Source organism: Trichechus manatus, unplaced genomic scaffold (assembly GCF_000243295.1).
Source record: "Trichechus manatus latirostris isolate Lorelei unplaced genomic scaffold, TriManLat1.0 scaffold00159, whole genome shotgun sequence".
In the NCBI taxonomy this organism is placed as follows: Eukaryota; Metazoa; Chordata; class Mammalia; order Sirenia; family Trichechidae; genus Trichechus; species Trichechus manatus.
Window position 1 is genome coordinate 2,470,957 of NW_004444095.1, and position 15,857 is coordinate 2,486,813.

Below are 15,857 nucleotides of genomic sequence, written 5' to 3' on the forward strand. Positions count from 1 at the left end.
GCAGTGTTTCGTTCTGTTGTACGTAGGGTTGCTATGAGTCGGAACCAACTCCACAGCACCTAACAACAACAAAGTAAACAAAAGGTACTGATGGGCTGATGAATCATTTGTCTAAATGATAAGGCAGCGCAGACAGTAATCTTTCTCTGTCCCTGAAAAAGATCAACTATAGGAAGAGGTTTAGTAATTGAAAAAATGAAGTCATACGATAATTCTCAATATGAATAATATATGACAATTTAATTAGTCAAAAGATAAATCAAACTATAATAAAGCAGCAAGAGGTTCGAGGTATTTATTAAGATCCAGGGATAGGCTTTAATGAGTCATTGTTGGTCATTAGCAAAACATATCAGCTCAATACCTTGTATCAAAAAATGTTGAGACGCTAAACATCACTGTAAAGGGAATTAAATAATAAAAATCAATTTTGTACAAATCCAAAACACTACGAAATCTTCAATAATCTTTACTTATTAGTATATTGATATTTATAACGGAATAAAGGCAAATGAAATGTAATAATGGGGAACAGAGGACTTCCATACTAGGATAACTAGAGGAGGAGGGCAGAAGAATATGGAAGTTAACAGCGAGTGCTCTGGTATTAAACAGATCTGAGTTCAAAGGTGACTCCTTCTCATTCCTAGACGGTTGAACTGGGGTCAGTTATTAAATCTTATTGGGTCTCATTTTCCTCATTCATGAAATGAGAGTAAAAATACAATCAACATCATGGGATTACTATGAGGATTCTAAGAATTAATCTCTATGAAGTATATGAAGTACTTACACAAAGTCGGAAACATACCAGGCAACCAATAAATATTACCAATTACCAGTTGCGATCAAGTTGATTCTGACTCATGGTGACCCCATGTGTGTCAGAGCAGAACTAAGTTCCATAGGGTTCTCAATGGCTGTTTTTTTGTAAGTAGATCACCAGGACTTTCTTCCAAGGGCACCCTTGGGTGAACTTGAACCATCAACCTTTCAATTAACAGCAAGTGCCTTAATTGATTGTACCACGCAGGGATTTTGTTAATATAAAGGAAATAGAAAATAACATGTAAGAAACAAGAAAAGAGGCCTGATTGCTCAAATGTTGAAATTTGCAAGGAGGGGAGTAATTTTAAGGACTGAAGGAAGTCATTTAGAAAAAATTAAACTTTAGTTTTTTTTATAATTAATGCTGATTCAATATAAATATGAAATTAATGTTGGATATAGAAAGTATATGTGTGAATTTTTAAAAGAGGTTATATCAATAACCAGTGATGATTTCATAAGAGTTTATTAGGGAATCTTGGAATATTTGTTAACCCACTTATAATCATTTGAAATTGATGTTAAAAATGATAACCATGCCAAAAATTAAAAACAAAAACTTCTGGATTTCACCAATAAAGATAGGATATTGACCACAGAAAATAAGAAGTTTTATTATGAAGGGTTTCTATGTAAATATTGTATTAATTCCTGAATGAGTATGCTTCCTGTTAGAGTATAACGTGTCCTTCTAAAACACAAGCCCCTCTAAGATAAATGTCTTCATGGGCGGTATTTATAGAGTGCTCAGCTTAGAGTAGGAATTGAATACAAACTTGTAAACCCACCCAACACCAAATCAATAGCTTATTTCACATAGATACAAACAGTACGGGGGCAATAGACACAGAAACAAAACAAAACACAAACATACAGTCTCACTTGTTTCAAGACTGCTTTAAAATAGTTGGGAGAGATCACATTACTTAATGCATCTCTCTTATATTAACATTAGTAATGCTATTATTTTGCCTTCATGAATTAACTAGTCATCTACTCACCAGTGATATGATAAGAAAGAAAAAAAAAACATTGCCAGCGGGTCAATTCCAACTCATAGCAACACTCAGGACAGAGTAGAACTGCCCCATAGGGTTTCCAAGGAGCTGCTGGTGGATTCGAACCACTGACCTTTTGGTTAGCAGCCAAACGCTTAACCACTGCACCACCAGGGCTCCAGTATTACAAGAAGTTCCCTTAAAACTTCTGCAGAATAAAGGAGGGTCCAGATGTTCCCCAAATGGCTAGTCACATATGAATAATTTTACTATTATATATAACTGTTTTATTTATAAGTATTTTATATACTTATGCTCCATAACCAAAAATTTTAAGTTTTATAACAGTTTTTAAATGTAATGATCTACAAAGTTTTAAAGCAGTCAATCATGTGAGCATCTGTTTTTATAATTTTTTGTTACTTATTTAAGAGTACAAACACTAATTCGCCAAACATTATGAACAAAACTTGTGGAAACCATTTCGTAGTAGCTCATTAGAATCTCAGGGATAATGGATCATAATCCATTCACACCTCATAGTCTAAACAACCCCAGAAATAGTCTATGAATAAATATATTGCACCCAGAGGAAATGGATCATTACTTGAAGTGCATCCATTAATTTTATTACTTGTGTACTGTGCATAGACTGTTAGAATAATTTCAATTGTGCACCACCTTCCATGAAAGTACTTCAGAACTGTCACTTAAAGTGAAGTATTCCTCATCAAGAATATTCGTCATTATCCATGAAGCCCGGGTTGAATAATGCAAAATCTGTGTTTGCAGAGCTCTTAAATTAGAAAATATCTGCAATGAAAACTTAAAATAAAGTTGCTAATAAATAGTCTCCTTAGTTTTGTTTCACTTCAACTGAGGGTCATTAAAAATCCATTTAGTACCCAATACAATAGCCTAAAATATAATAGAATTTTATTCAGAATTCATGAAGATAAGGACTGAGTATCTTAGACTGAATTCCTAGAGGCTTCTTCGGCCTCACTAGCTTTTATACGACTAGTCTGTCATGCTTAAAAAAAAATTAAAAGCAGCTTTTAAAAATTAATAGTTTATATAAAATTCATACTCCTAGTGAGTACAAAACATAAATTTTCTAATATATTCCTCTTTATTTTTCTTATTTCAAAACATCATAGAATCATACGAGAAAAAAGTAAGATTCTTACACAAAATTCTTTTTCCTAGTAATTTCCCACAACAGTAGGGACAACTATGCTCTCTTTCCTTTACACACACACATGCACACTTAATTATATACGCAAACACATACAGGGACAGAAGCTCTTCCTTTTGAAGATTAGAGTTTAACTAAGAAAAATGTGTCTGTCAATTAAAACATTTATTGAGTGTGAACTTTGTGTAGACCATTATTCCAAGTGCCATGGGAAGAAACAGGAAGCATAAATCAAATTACTGGGAACTGAGGAAGAAATAAGAGAAGAGGGTATGGGTGAAACAGTGGAGGCTACTCATTCACTATGAAGGGGTTGGATCACTACGTATAGTACTATTTTCATGTCCCACTGATATGTAGTAGTTGTTGGGTGTCATCAAGTCGGTTCCAACTCAGTGACCTTATGTACAACAGAACAAAACACTGCCCGGTCCTGCACAATCCTCATAATCGTTGTTATGCTTGAGCTCATTGTTGCGGCCACTGTGTCAATGCATCTCATTTAGGGTCCTCCTGTTTTTCACTGAATCTCTACTTTACCAAGCATGATGTCCTTCTCCAGGGACTGAGCCCTCCTGATAACATGTCCAAAGTACAGGAGATGAAGTCTCTCCATCCTTGCTTCTAAGGAGCATTCTGGCTATACTTCTTCCAAAGACAGATTTGTTTGTTCTTCCAGCAGACCATGGTATATTCAATATTCTTCGCTAACACCATAATTCAAAGGCATCAATTCTTCTTCGGTCTTCCTTATTCATTGTCCAGATTTCACATGCATATGAGACAATTGAAAATACCATGACTTGGGACAGTCACACCTTTGTCCTCAAAGTGACATCTTTGCTTTTGAACATTTAAAAGAGGTTTTTTGCAGCAGATTTTCCCAATGCAATACGTTGTTTGATTTCTCAACTGCTACTTTAATTGACATTGATTGTGGATCCAAGTAAAATGAAATCTTCACTATTTTGTAGACCAGTTGCAAAATCTCTTCCCATCATATGATTAGAGCAATTATTGCCACTGAAAATCCTTCACAGTTGTGTACAGAGAAGATCATGAGAGATCTGTTTTTGAGGTGAGCCAAACTGACTATAATCCCCGCCTTAGACCATCTGACAAAATTTGTTGCCGAAACGCAAATGACCTGTTTCATGTGAAAATACTTAATGAACAATTGCAGCGTGGTTAAGTACTTTTGCGTATGGCCTTTCTAGCCATGAGCTTATAACTTCCACCCCGGTGACTGTGTGATAGGGTAATTGTGGTCTACCAAAGGGATTGGTCAATTTTGCCTTAAAAGAGAGCCAATTCCAAAGCAGAGAGGAACCCACCACCAACAAGAAAGGAGAGAACAGCAGGAGAGACCCAGCAGAAGAGACTCGTAAGCATGAGATGGCATGGTGGGCTTCCTGGCCCATGGAGAGAGAAAGCTGAGTGCCTTTGGGCAGAGACTGAGGGCCAGGGAGAGGCATACCTGTAAGCACGGCTGGGGAGAGGCTATCTTGATGGAAGAACTGTATCCTGAGTGTTCCTGAGCCTGAATTGTAACTGTTACTTCCCTAATAAACTCCGTAATTGTGAGTATGGTCTGTGAGTTCTGTGTGGCCATTGTAACGAATTATCAAACCTAATAGAGAGTGCTGTGGGAGAGACAGTTGGTGTCAGAAATAGTAAATATGGCAGAGAGAGGAGGCATGTGTGATCTCCACCTCATGGGAATTAACCTTGGGCCGTCAATCTTGATTCTCCTTTTCCCTTGTGAAGTAAGAGGAGGTCAAACACTGCCCTCAAGCCGTTTTTACAGCTATAAACCAATACATAAAAACTACAGTTACTAAGTTAATAGTATAAAGAAAAGGATTTCTTCTCTGTGTTATCATCCTGTGCTATTTAATTACAATTCTTAGCAGACTTAGGTAGCACCTTAAACACTATAATCTAGCACTCAGGGGATGATGATTTTGAGATTTTCTTTTAGTTTAATATAGTGATAATTATTACTTTTATTTAAACGTTTCCTTAATGTGATTGTCTTCAGGCTCTTAATTAACACACAGAAAACCACAATTGGAAATTAAAAATGAAGCCTGATTTAACATAGAAGACATCACCAACTCTATTCAATAATTATATAATAGTTATCCTCCTCTGGAAATTGCAGTGAAAACATAAAGATTAAAGAAGGAGAAACTGAACTATGCTCGTATGTGTTCTTAATTGAATGTTTTGATATAACTGATCTTTATAATTTTAATTTGAATAAAAGAAAAAAATTTATCTGAAACAGACTTTTTTGTTGTTTTTAGAGCTGGTTGGTAAGGAGACTGAATATATTGATGCAAGACACTACTTCACAAAAATACTAAAAATGAAGAAATAAAGACAAGGAAGGCATATGTTTAGGTATAAAAATCTGCATGGGATTTGGTTCTATATTGACCTTCAATTCCATAAATCTCACTCATACACAAAACAAGTTTTGCATTGAAAAAAAAGCTATTCAAAGTAAAATCTTAGGAAAGCAGAATTCATAAATTAAAATCATAAGTGTTGAAGAATTAAGATTTTTCAATTTACTTGCTAGCATTTTCTAAATTCTATATTTTATATTATTTTTGTGTTTAACCCCATAAATAAATCTTAAAGAAGATAATATTATACCCTTTTTTCCCCTATTAAAGTTCTAGGAGATGAAACTTTCTTGAGAGTAAGTTTATGATCTTAATCTTATAGATTAATAAGTAAATTTCAGAAAGATTATAATTCCCATCCCCCAAAAAAAGTCCAGTGAAAAGAGCTTCTCTTTACCATCCAACATGGTCAAGCTACTCCCTATTCTTATCCAACCAATAGATCTGGACATTATTGTTTTTATTAGGTACCTTCCAGTCAGTTCCTACTCATAGCAACCCAGTGTACAACGGAACTAAACACAGCCTGCTCCTGCCCCATTCTCCCAATCATTGCAATATTTGAGCCCATTGCTGCAGTCACTGTTTCAATACATCTTGTTGAGGGTCTTCCTTATTTTTTTTCACTGACCCTTTACTAAGCATGATGTCTTTCTCCAGGGACTGGTCCTCCTCATGTCCAAGGTATGTGAGACAAGGTCTCACAATCCTTGCTTCTAAGGAGCATTCTGGCTATACTTCTTCCAAGACAGATTTATTCATTCTTCTGGCAGTCCATGGTATATAAAATATTCTTCCCAAACACCATAATTAAAATGCATCAATTCTTCTTCAGTCTTCCTTATTCATTGTCCAGCTTTCACATGCATTATGATGTGATTGAAAATACCATGGCTTGAGTCAGAGCCATCTTAGTCCTCAAGGTGACATCATTGCTTTTTAACACTTTAAAGAGGTCATTTACATCAGATTTGCCCAATGCTATGTCATTTGATTTCTTGACTGCTGCTTCCATGGGCATTAATTGAGGGACCAAGTAAAATGAAACCCTTGACAACTTCAATATATTATTATGATGTTCCTTATTGGTCCAGTTCTGAGGATTTTTGCTTTCTTTATGTTGAGGTGTAATCCATACTGAAGGCTATACTCTTTAATCTTCATCAGAAAGTGCTTCAAGTCTTCTTTACTTTCAGCAAGCAATGTTGTGTCATCTGCATACAGCAAGTTGTTAGTCTTCCTCCAATCCTGATGCTGCATTCTTCATATAGTCCAGCTTCTTAGATTATTTGCTCAGCATACAGATTGAATAATTATGGTGAAAGGATACAACCATGATGCACACCTTTCCTGATTTTAAACAATGCAGTATCCCCTTGTTCTGTTCAAACAACTGCCTCTTTGTCTATGTACAGGTTCCATGTGAGCACAATTAAGTGTTCTGGAATTCCCATTCTTTGCAAAGTTATCCATAATTTGTTATGATCCACACAGTTGAATACCTTTGTATAGTCAATAAAACACAAGTAAACATTTTTCTGATATTCTCTGCTTTCAGGCAAGATCCTTCTGACATCAGCAATGATATCACTCATTCCAAGTTCTCTTCTAAACCTAGTTTGAATTTCTGGAAGTTCCCTGTCCATGTACTGCAACCATTTTTGAATTATCTTCAGCATAATTTTACTTGGAAGTGATAATAATGTTCGATAATTTTCCACATTCTGTTGGATCATCATTCTTTGGTATGGGATCTCTTCCAGTCGGTTGGCCAGGTAGCTGTCCTCCAAATTTTTTTGCATAGATGAGTGAGTGCTCCCAGCATTGCATCCATTTGTTGGCATTCTGTCAGTTCCCGGAGTCTTGTTTTTCACTAATGCGTTCAGTGCAGCTTAGACTTCTTCCTTCAGTACCATCGGTTACTGATCATATGCTACTTCCTGAAATGGTTGAACGTCGACCAATTCTTTTGGTATAGTGACTCTGTGTATTCCTACCATCTTCTTTCGATGCTTCCTGCATCATTCAATATTTTGCCCATAGAATCCTTCAGTATTGCAACTTGAGGCTTGAATTTTTTCTTCAGTTCTTTCAGCTTGACAAATGCCAAACATGTGCTTCTCTTTTGGTTTTCTACCTCCAGGTCTTTGCACATGTCATTATAATACTTTACTTTGTCTTCTAGAGCTGCCCTTTGAAATCTATTCAGCTCTTTTACTTCATCATTTCTTCCTTTTGCCTTACCTACACAATGTTTAAGAGCAAGTTTCAGAGTCCTTTCTGATATCTATTTCGGTTTTTCTTTCTTTCCTGTCCTTTTAATGACCTCTTGCTTTCTTCATGTATGATGTCCTTGGTGTCATTCCACAACTTGTCTGGTCTTCGGTCATTAGTGTTCAACGCAACAAATCTATTCTTGAGATGATCTCTAAATTCAGGTGGTATATACTCAAGGTCTTACTTTGGCACCTGTGGACTTGTTCTAATTATATTCAGCTTCAACTTGAACTTGCATATGAGCAATTGATCATCTGTTCCGCAGCTGGCCTCTGGCCTTATTCTGACCGATAACACTGAGCTTTTCCATCGTCTACTTCCACAGATGTAGTCGATTTGATTCCTGTGTATTCCATCTGGCAAGTTGCACATGTATAGTTGCCATTTATGTTGTTGAAAAAAGCTATCTGCAATGAATAAGTCACTGTTCTTGCAAAATTCTATCATAGAGTTCCCCTTACTTTACATAGGGTCCTAAACAAAACACACTGATTCTGCTCTCATTTTCTTCTGTTACATAAAATTGTAGGATTTTTTGTGTTTAATATAGTTGTGAGTTCTATTATAACTCCATATATGAAAGGAGATCCTGAGTTTGTAAATTTAAGAGCTTTACTGAGACAACTGTTAGAAATCTTGACCTAGAGAAACCTTAATTTATCTTTTAGCTCCATGAACCTCACCAGTGAACTCTAGCTCTTGGCTTTATGCTAGAAGAGTTATTGCACGTATAGTTAGGGGTTCCTCTAAATTCACCCAGAGAGGTATTCCGGTCACTTACACTGTGTCTGGCTTAACTAACAGTTTACATAGATTTCACACTAAACCAAATACCATGTGCTTTGTTCAATGAATGACAAAATAATGAACAAGAAGTTACAATTTTTGAGTAATTACTAAAATGTTGGCAATTTTTGTAAATTGCTTAATTTAATAAATAAGAAGAGCTTTGATCATTTTAAATAATCACCCAAGTTAATAGCCCAAATTTGAGCTTAATCATGTTATCAATTAGACTATATTTTCACTGGCAGAACAAATAAGAAGCTTAAAATTTGTTCATACGCTGCTCTGACAGGGATCACAATAGAGGGCCCCAGACAGAGCTGGAGAAAAAGGTAGAACAAAATTCTAACTCAAAAAAATACCAGACTTCCTGGCCTGATAGATTGGAGAAACCCTGAGAGTATGGCTCCTGGACACCCTTCTAGCTCAGTAATGAAGTCACTCTGGAAGTTCACCTTTACGCAAAGATTAGACAGACCCATAGGACAAAATGAGACTAAAGGGGCACACCAGCCCAGGGGCAAGGACTAGAAGGCAGGAGGGGACAGGAAAGCTGGTAATAGGGAACCCAAGGTCGAGAAGGGAGAGTACTAACATGTCATGGGGTTGTTAACCAATGTCATAAAATAATATATGTACTAACTGTTTAATGAGAAGCTAGTTTGTTCTGTAAACCTTAAAGTACAATAAAAAATAAAAATTAAAAAAAATCCTCAAAAAATTTGATCATACAGTAAACCAATCAAATCCTCAAATCACACCCCTAAATTCTATTGTTCTGTGCTTTCTATTCAAATTAGCATTTTTCTTCAGAGGTATTATTATTTTCTGACCAAAATTACCAGTGCCATCATATCAATTTTTGCCCTAGCTTTGCATTTCTAAACAGATTTTAATCAGTCAATTAATAGATATTAAGGATTTGATTTTTCTCCATGCCTCAAAATGTTAGAGATATGAGGGCAATAATCTAGAAAAATGATATTATCACTAATTATATAATAATTTTTATCCAGTATGTAGCTTTAGTTACAAAAAAAGAAAGGTAACCATTCACTTAATTTCTAAAGGATTAAATGCTTTTTCAGTATTTCAGTGTATGTCATTATCAGATGATCTGAGCTGAGCTATGTTTGACACTTAAGTACTAAATGAGACCATTTCAAAATATAGATTTAACATCAGCTTATTAACATGAAAATGCAATACATTCCCCTAGGGGGAATTATGTAACGGCTACAAGAATACTTTTAAGATCATATAATTTTATTTAACATGAATATACTGTTATTAAACTCATCATTTAAAATTAACAACAAGCATCCAAATGACAACCTATTAATATTTTGCATTGTCTATATCATTCATTAACTTGTTAACTCAACTCTTAGCTGTCATATGTGCTTTTTTTTTTTTTTAACCAAATACAGTCATGGGGCTCATTAGAAGAAAATGAACTGATTTCCTAGGAAGATCATTGACCTTTTTAATGCCAACATGGCAATTAAGACAAGACATAATTCATACACATACTTTACATCACAGAAAGGCGGATTCTAGAAGAAGCTGACATGTATAACATAAACGTGATGTATTTATCTATGATACTCTTCTAAATGTATCCTATGCACAATGAAAAATCAACAGTGTAAAAAATATCATTAGTCCTGATTTTCACAAATTTACTCATATTAGAAATGCATGTAGGAGTATGAAAATCACCATCTGAATGAAGTTTGTTCATGCTTGTTGTCAATAGCTTATTTCATCCAGATAGCCTTGGGGCACTAATGTTAGCAAAGATTAATTTTAATTCTTTCTTACTAAGGAATAATGTTTGGGAAGTTTATGTTTTTACTCCTATCTCCCCACCACCATAAAGGTAAAAAAGAAAGACTTCTCTATGAGGAAACATTTTTAAAACTAGTGAAAACAAGAAAAGCAGCATTGAAAATGTGAAATATACAATTAGGAAACAGACACGCTGATGAGGTCTTCCACATAATTTGAGTGTCTGCGGAAGAGTGTATCGCAAACATTTAAAATGAGATTATAATCACTTTTATATATATTATATAATTGCTTATATTTTCAAGTATTTCAGCAAACCTTTTCTCTTAAATTATTTGAAAAAATGCTAGCAGGATTGTACAGCAGCATTAAAACTGAATTCTCTGCAACAGATGGATAAAATATTCTACCACATCCCATTTTTGCCCATTGGTCTCAAAGTGAAATTTCCTTTAATAATTTGCTTAGCATTAAGAAAGAATAATAAAAAGCTCACAAACCCGCTTTAATTTAAATTTGCATTCAGGAAGTGCTTGTCTGATATAATTCAGCTGATAAATATGAAGCTATGTGTTTATCAAATCCCTAAGAAGATTATCTAAATCAACTCCGTGTAATTACCATTCACCATCTGTTCCACCAGGGCCTGAGCTGATCTGCTGGCATCTTGCAGTTTTCTGAACTTCTCGGCTTTTTCTCGCTCTATGGCCTGCAGCATGATAGCAAAGGTGAGTATTTCAATGCAAAGATTGTGAAGCTACACAGTAATTATAACTTCTACTTGCCCTTTTAAGCCTTAAGCTGTTTCACTACTTCAGTTCATCATGTGAATCTAAAGACTTTCTCAACTTTTTTGGCACTGACAGCATCAAAATGGCAATGAAAGCACAAGCCATTTTCATCATGAATTGCTATTATTTTTAATAATAGGATTTCAAGTCTTAACTTTTTTACATAATAATTTCTGCTGCTTTGTAATTTAAGACTAAAAAAGAACCAAAAAAGGCATACCACAACAAACAATGAAAACAGAAAGTATCAGAGAATTAAACTAGAAGTTATCTTTTAAATATACACCACTGAAATTAATCCTAATGATACAAACATACATTCTCTATTACAAATCAAATTGAGAATCCAGTAAATATATACAATGGAAGAAAGTATACTAGCATGAATAATTTAGCAGAAAAAAAGTATCTAAATGAAAGACTGCAGGCTAATTTTTTCTTTCTAAAATTGTCAAAAGTACTCCCATTTCGAAGGATAAATAGATTGAGTTTCAAAGAGCTTTCTAAATTCCTTTGTTCATATTTCCTAACCAGTTAACTCTTGAACAATAAACTCAAAGTTATCTGAATTAACAGGAGCTATCACCAGATACTGTGGAGCTTAGCTCATAATGTCTCTACAGAGACATAAATTTAAAATCACAATGCAGTAGAACTCCATTACTTAGTCGTTAAAAAGATGTGGCCACAACAATATATGTTCTATATTCTAAAACATATAAATACATGTTATATGTCTTACCCACAGAAAAAACAAGCTATAATCCAGTTAATATATAGGAAGAGCAATACTCTTGTGACTAAACGTAACATTATAAAGAGGATGTGCTTTGTGGCAGGAGGCTATTCTACATCAGATGATTTTTTAATTATTTAGATCTACAGGCTTTTAAGCAAACATTCCAAGGTGTAATAGAGTACAGGTGGGAGGGCATATAATAGATACATGCACACTTTACAGTGCTGTACAGTAGAACTTTCTGCAATGATGAATATGTTCTATGTCTGCATTGTCCAAATGCTCTATATCTTCATTGTCCAATAAAGCCACTAGGCACACGTGAATACTGAGCACTTGAAACATGGCCAGTGTGACTGAGGAAATGATTTTTTAAAATTTAATTAAAGTTAAGCTAATAGTTCAATGTATTTATTCACATAACATGATGACCTCAGAAATACTTTCAAAGAAATACATAATCATCGAGCCTAGACAATTGCCTGAGAAAATCAAATGATAGAAATGCCTATGAAACGATCAATAATTTTTACCTATTAAAAAAAAACAACTCTCTCATTTAAAGAAATAACCAGAATTCAGTAGCAGGCTTTCCTTTTATTTCTTTTAAAAAGTTCTATGAACTAAGATTACTGTATTCAAGGTCAATACTACAAAATGCTAAAAGAGCAAATGGCCAAAAGAATATATTCCAATCAGGAACAACTGTAATGTATAAAATACCGATTAAAATTGAGCAGATTAAATAAAGAGTAAAATAAAAGTCTAAAAAAAATGATAGTCTTTTTTTTTTTGTTTTTTTAAGTACTTAGAGTAGAGCTGGGAAATATACATTTTACATTATGCTGTCAAGAGTATAAAATGTTTTATGTCATGGGTCAGAAAACTCCAAAGCTGATAGACTAATTTTAATATCTTGAATTCTACTGGAAAATTTCAAAGCACACAGATTGCAGCATTTTGGGATTATATGCTCCTAGAATCCCATACCAATTAGTAGGTGAAACTTCTGGGTTATTTTGAATGTCTTCTCCACAAACATATTGTTTCCACAAGCATGGGGACAACCATGGAAGGTTCTAACTGGCTAGCTGAACTGAAATATCCATGAAAATAAAGTGGCCACTACATCTGGTTAAAGGGAACCCATTGCCGTCAAGTCCATTCCGACTCATAGTAACCCTATAGGACAAAGTAGAACTGCTCCATAGAGTTTCCAAGGAGCGCCTGATGGAGTCAAACTGCCAACCTTTTGGTTAGCAGTCAAATGCTTAACCACTGCACCACCAGGTTTCCGATTAAAGGTAAGAACCACAAAATGCTCTAAAATTTACATTCTCTCAACTCCTCAAATTTGCGTTCTAAATTCTCTGTCTTAGCAGCTTACTGACACATGGGTTTTCCAACACTTTAAACTTGTTCTCCATTAAAAAAAAGGTGAATGCTATTATGTTTGTAAAGGACTCTGAGCACTTTAGAAAAGGGAAAGTAAATACATTCTAGGCAAATATAGAATATTCACAACTAGTGAGAGAGACAGTAGGATTTGGGGTTTCAAAAACTTGAACTGCATCAAATTAAAAAAAAAAGAGATACTATACTACAACAAACAAAAATGGAAACAAACTGGTGTTTTTTGTTTGTTTTTTAGTTAATAAATTTTAGAATTATCCTATCCTATTGAGTTTATGCCTTTTTTTTTTACATGAAATCATATAAAGAGTAGATTCAGAACACCATGTTGTCTCCATCAAAAAGGAAAATAAATTATCAATGGTCATATTAATGTCATGATCACAATCTCTTAATTCTAAGCATCAAATGAGAGAATCAATTAGTATTATAAAGCAAAGGCCAAAGATGATAATCGACTATCTCAGGGGGTGCTATTTAAGCTGTTTGATTGACCATAGTATTTCAGTTATTCTAATATAAATAACAACAACAGCAACTACAACAACAATAACAACACAACAACCTATGCAGTAGATACTGTTATTCTCCCAATTGACTGACATTGAAACACAGGTTTGAAAACATTGGCATAGCCAAAGTAAAAGCAGAGTTCTTTACATTGTCTGCTGTATTGTAGTTTAGGCATATCACTTCATATGTATGTCATCATTACCCAGTGAGTTAGAAAGAATCAGCATTATTTTATCACATTTTATACAGGAGAAAACAGAACATCAAGAAAATTAAGTCACATACCTAAGGTGATGCAACTAGTATGTTGGTCATACAACTAGAAAGTTTTAGGTCCACTATTAGAACCCAACTCATCTATTTCCAAGTCCACACCCTCTCAAATATACTCATCGCTTCTAGGGGTATTTTAATGGAAATTAATCAGATAAACTTGGGCATATCTGATTACAAGTCATAGCAAAGATGACCATTTAGTTTGGATGTAGTCAGGGATGATATTCAGAATATTATCCATCAATGCAGCATGGGAATCAAGATATAAGAAGAGATGCCTGATCACTCAGAATGGACCCTGGCAGTTGATACTCTGTCAACTCTGTGTACAGCTCAATTACTGTATTGCATGGCTATAGGGATATCCATATGCAAACTGAGAAAGCGGTGCATAAAGAGATGTTGTTGTTAGGTGCTATAGAGTTGATTTCAATTCATAGCAACCCCATTTGACAGAGTAGAATAGGGTTTTCTATGTTGTAATCTTTACAGGAGCAGATTGCCAGGTCTTTCTCCTGTGGAGCTGCTGGGTGAGTTTGAACCTCCACCCTTTCTTTTAGCATCCGAGCTGCTTAATTGTTGCACTACCAGCGCTCCTTAATAAATATATAAGTCCCATAAAAAGTAGTTAATGACCTCTGCATCCATCATAGAGATGATATCTGGGTTCTGTGAGGTCACATCATTTCAAAGAAGACTATTGGCAACTACAAATATACCTTGAGGACAGTGAATAAGACAGTGAAGAGTTCACCAAACATTTCATTTGAGATATAGGTGTAGGTGGTTGATTAAAAAAGAGAAAATTTAAGGTGGCAAACAGATGGCAAAAAAATGTAATGAAAATAAAACTTTTGGAGTCATTCTGTACTCAGTTGGTTTGCATTCTGCCCCCATTGCTTATTAACTGTATGACTTTTGGGAAGGGATTCAAATTTTCTGAGCCTGAATATTTTCTATGTGCAGTAATGATAATGATACCTAACCTCCAGAACTTCTGAGGGAATTAAGGAAGCTATTCATATAATTTATTATCTAACTATGGACAACAGTTTATAGTAAAATGGAGAGTGATGACTAATTAAGATGGAACAAATGGCATGACATAAACCAAGAGAGTTTCAGACAAACTGGAACACATCATCGTTCTAATTAAAGGTGATATCATTAACATTAATAACAAGTTATAAGGAATACTTATTGACACAAGAGATGATTAGAACATGTTGCTCACAGAAATTTGTGAGAAGTGTCCAAATAACCACATATAAAAAGTATTAAGAAAGTTGAGTTCATAAAAAACACTGGAACTCTCTTCTTTTCCTGGGATATGACCATGCGTGTATTCATTCTCAAATGAAATACATGCACTTCTGTTTTAAAATAGGTCTCCCTAGTAGTTCCTAATTCAGCTCCCCTCATGTCCTCACCTAAACAAAACACAATAAAAAATTTAAAAAAAAATCACACACCAAAAATGAAGTCTGAAGAGATATATGGTGCTGAAAAAGGTAGAGCATATTCCTTACTTTTAATGTAGATTGTGGGACACCAAGGAGAAAACTTGGAATTCAAAGATACACCTTGCAAATATATATATATACCTATTTCTTTACTCAATCCCATCAAAACTCTGCTATCAATGTCATCGCTGGTCTCCTTGTTTCTATATTCAATGGCCTATTCCCAGTCCTCCTCTCACTTATCATCCTCATTTCACCTAGAGAATTCCTCTTTCTTCTTGGACTTCTTTCTCAAATTGGCTTCCTGGATTCCTGGACCATGTGCACACAGACTTTTCCTCCTATTATAAGGATCTCTTTGAGGTTCCTC

At 34.7% G+C, this 15,857-nt stretch overlaps 1 protein-coding gene across 1 annotated transcript in view; it reads right to left on the reverse strand.

Moving 5' to 3' along the window:
- The window catches only part of DMD (dystrophin), a 2,372,918-nt gene that overhangs the window by 1,503,861 nt on the left and 853,200 nt on the right, over nt 1-15,857 (reverse strand). The window contains exon 19 of the mRNA XM_004386236.2: nt 10,914-11,001. Coding sequence (XP_004386293.1) covers nt 10,914-11,001 — 88 coding nt within the window. The remainder of the gene's footprint in view (nt 1-10,913; nt 11,002-15,857) is intronic.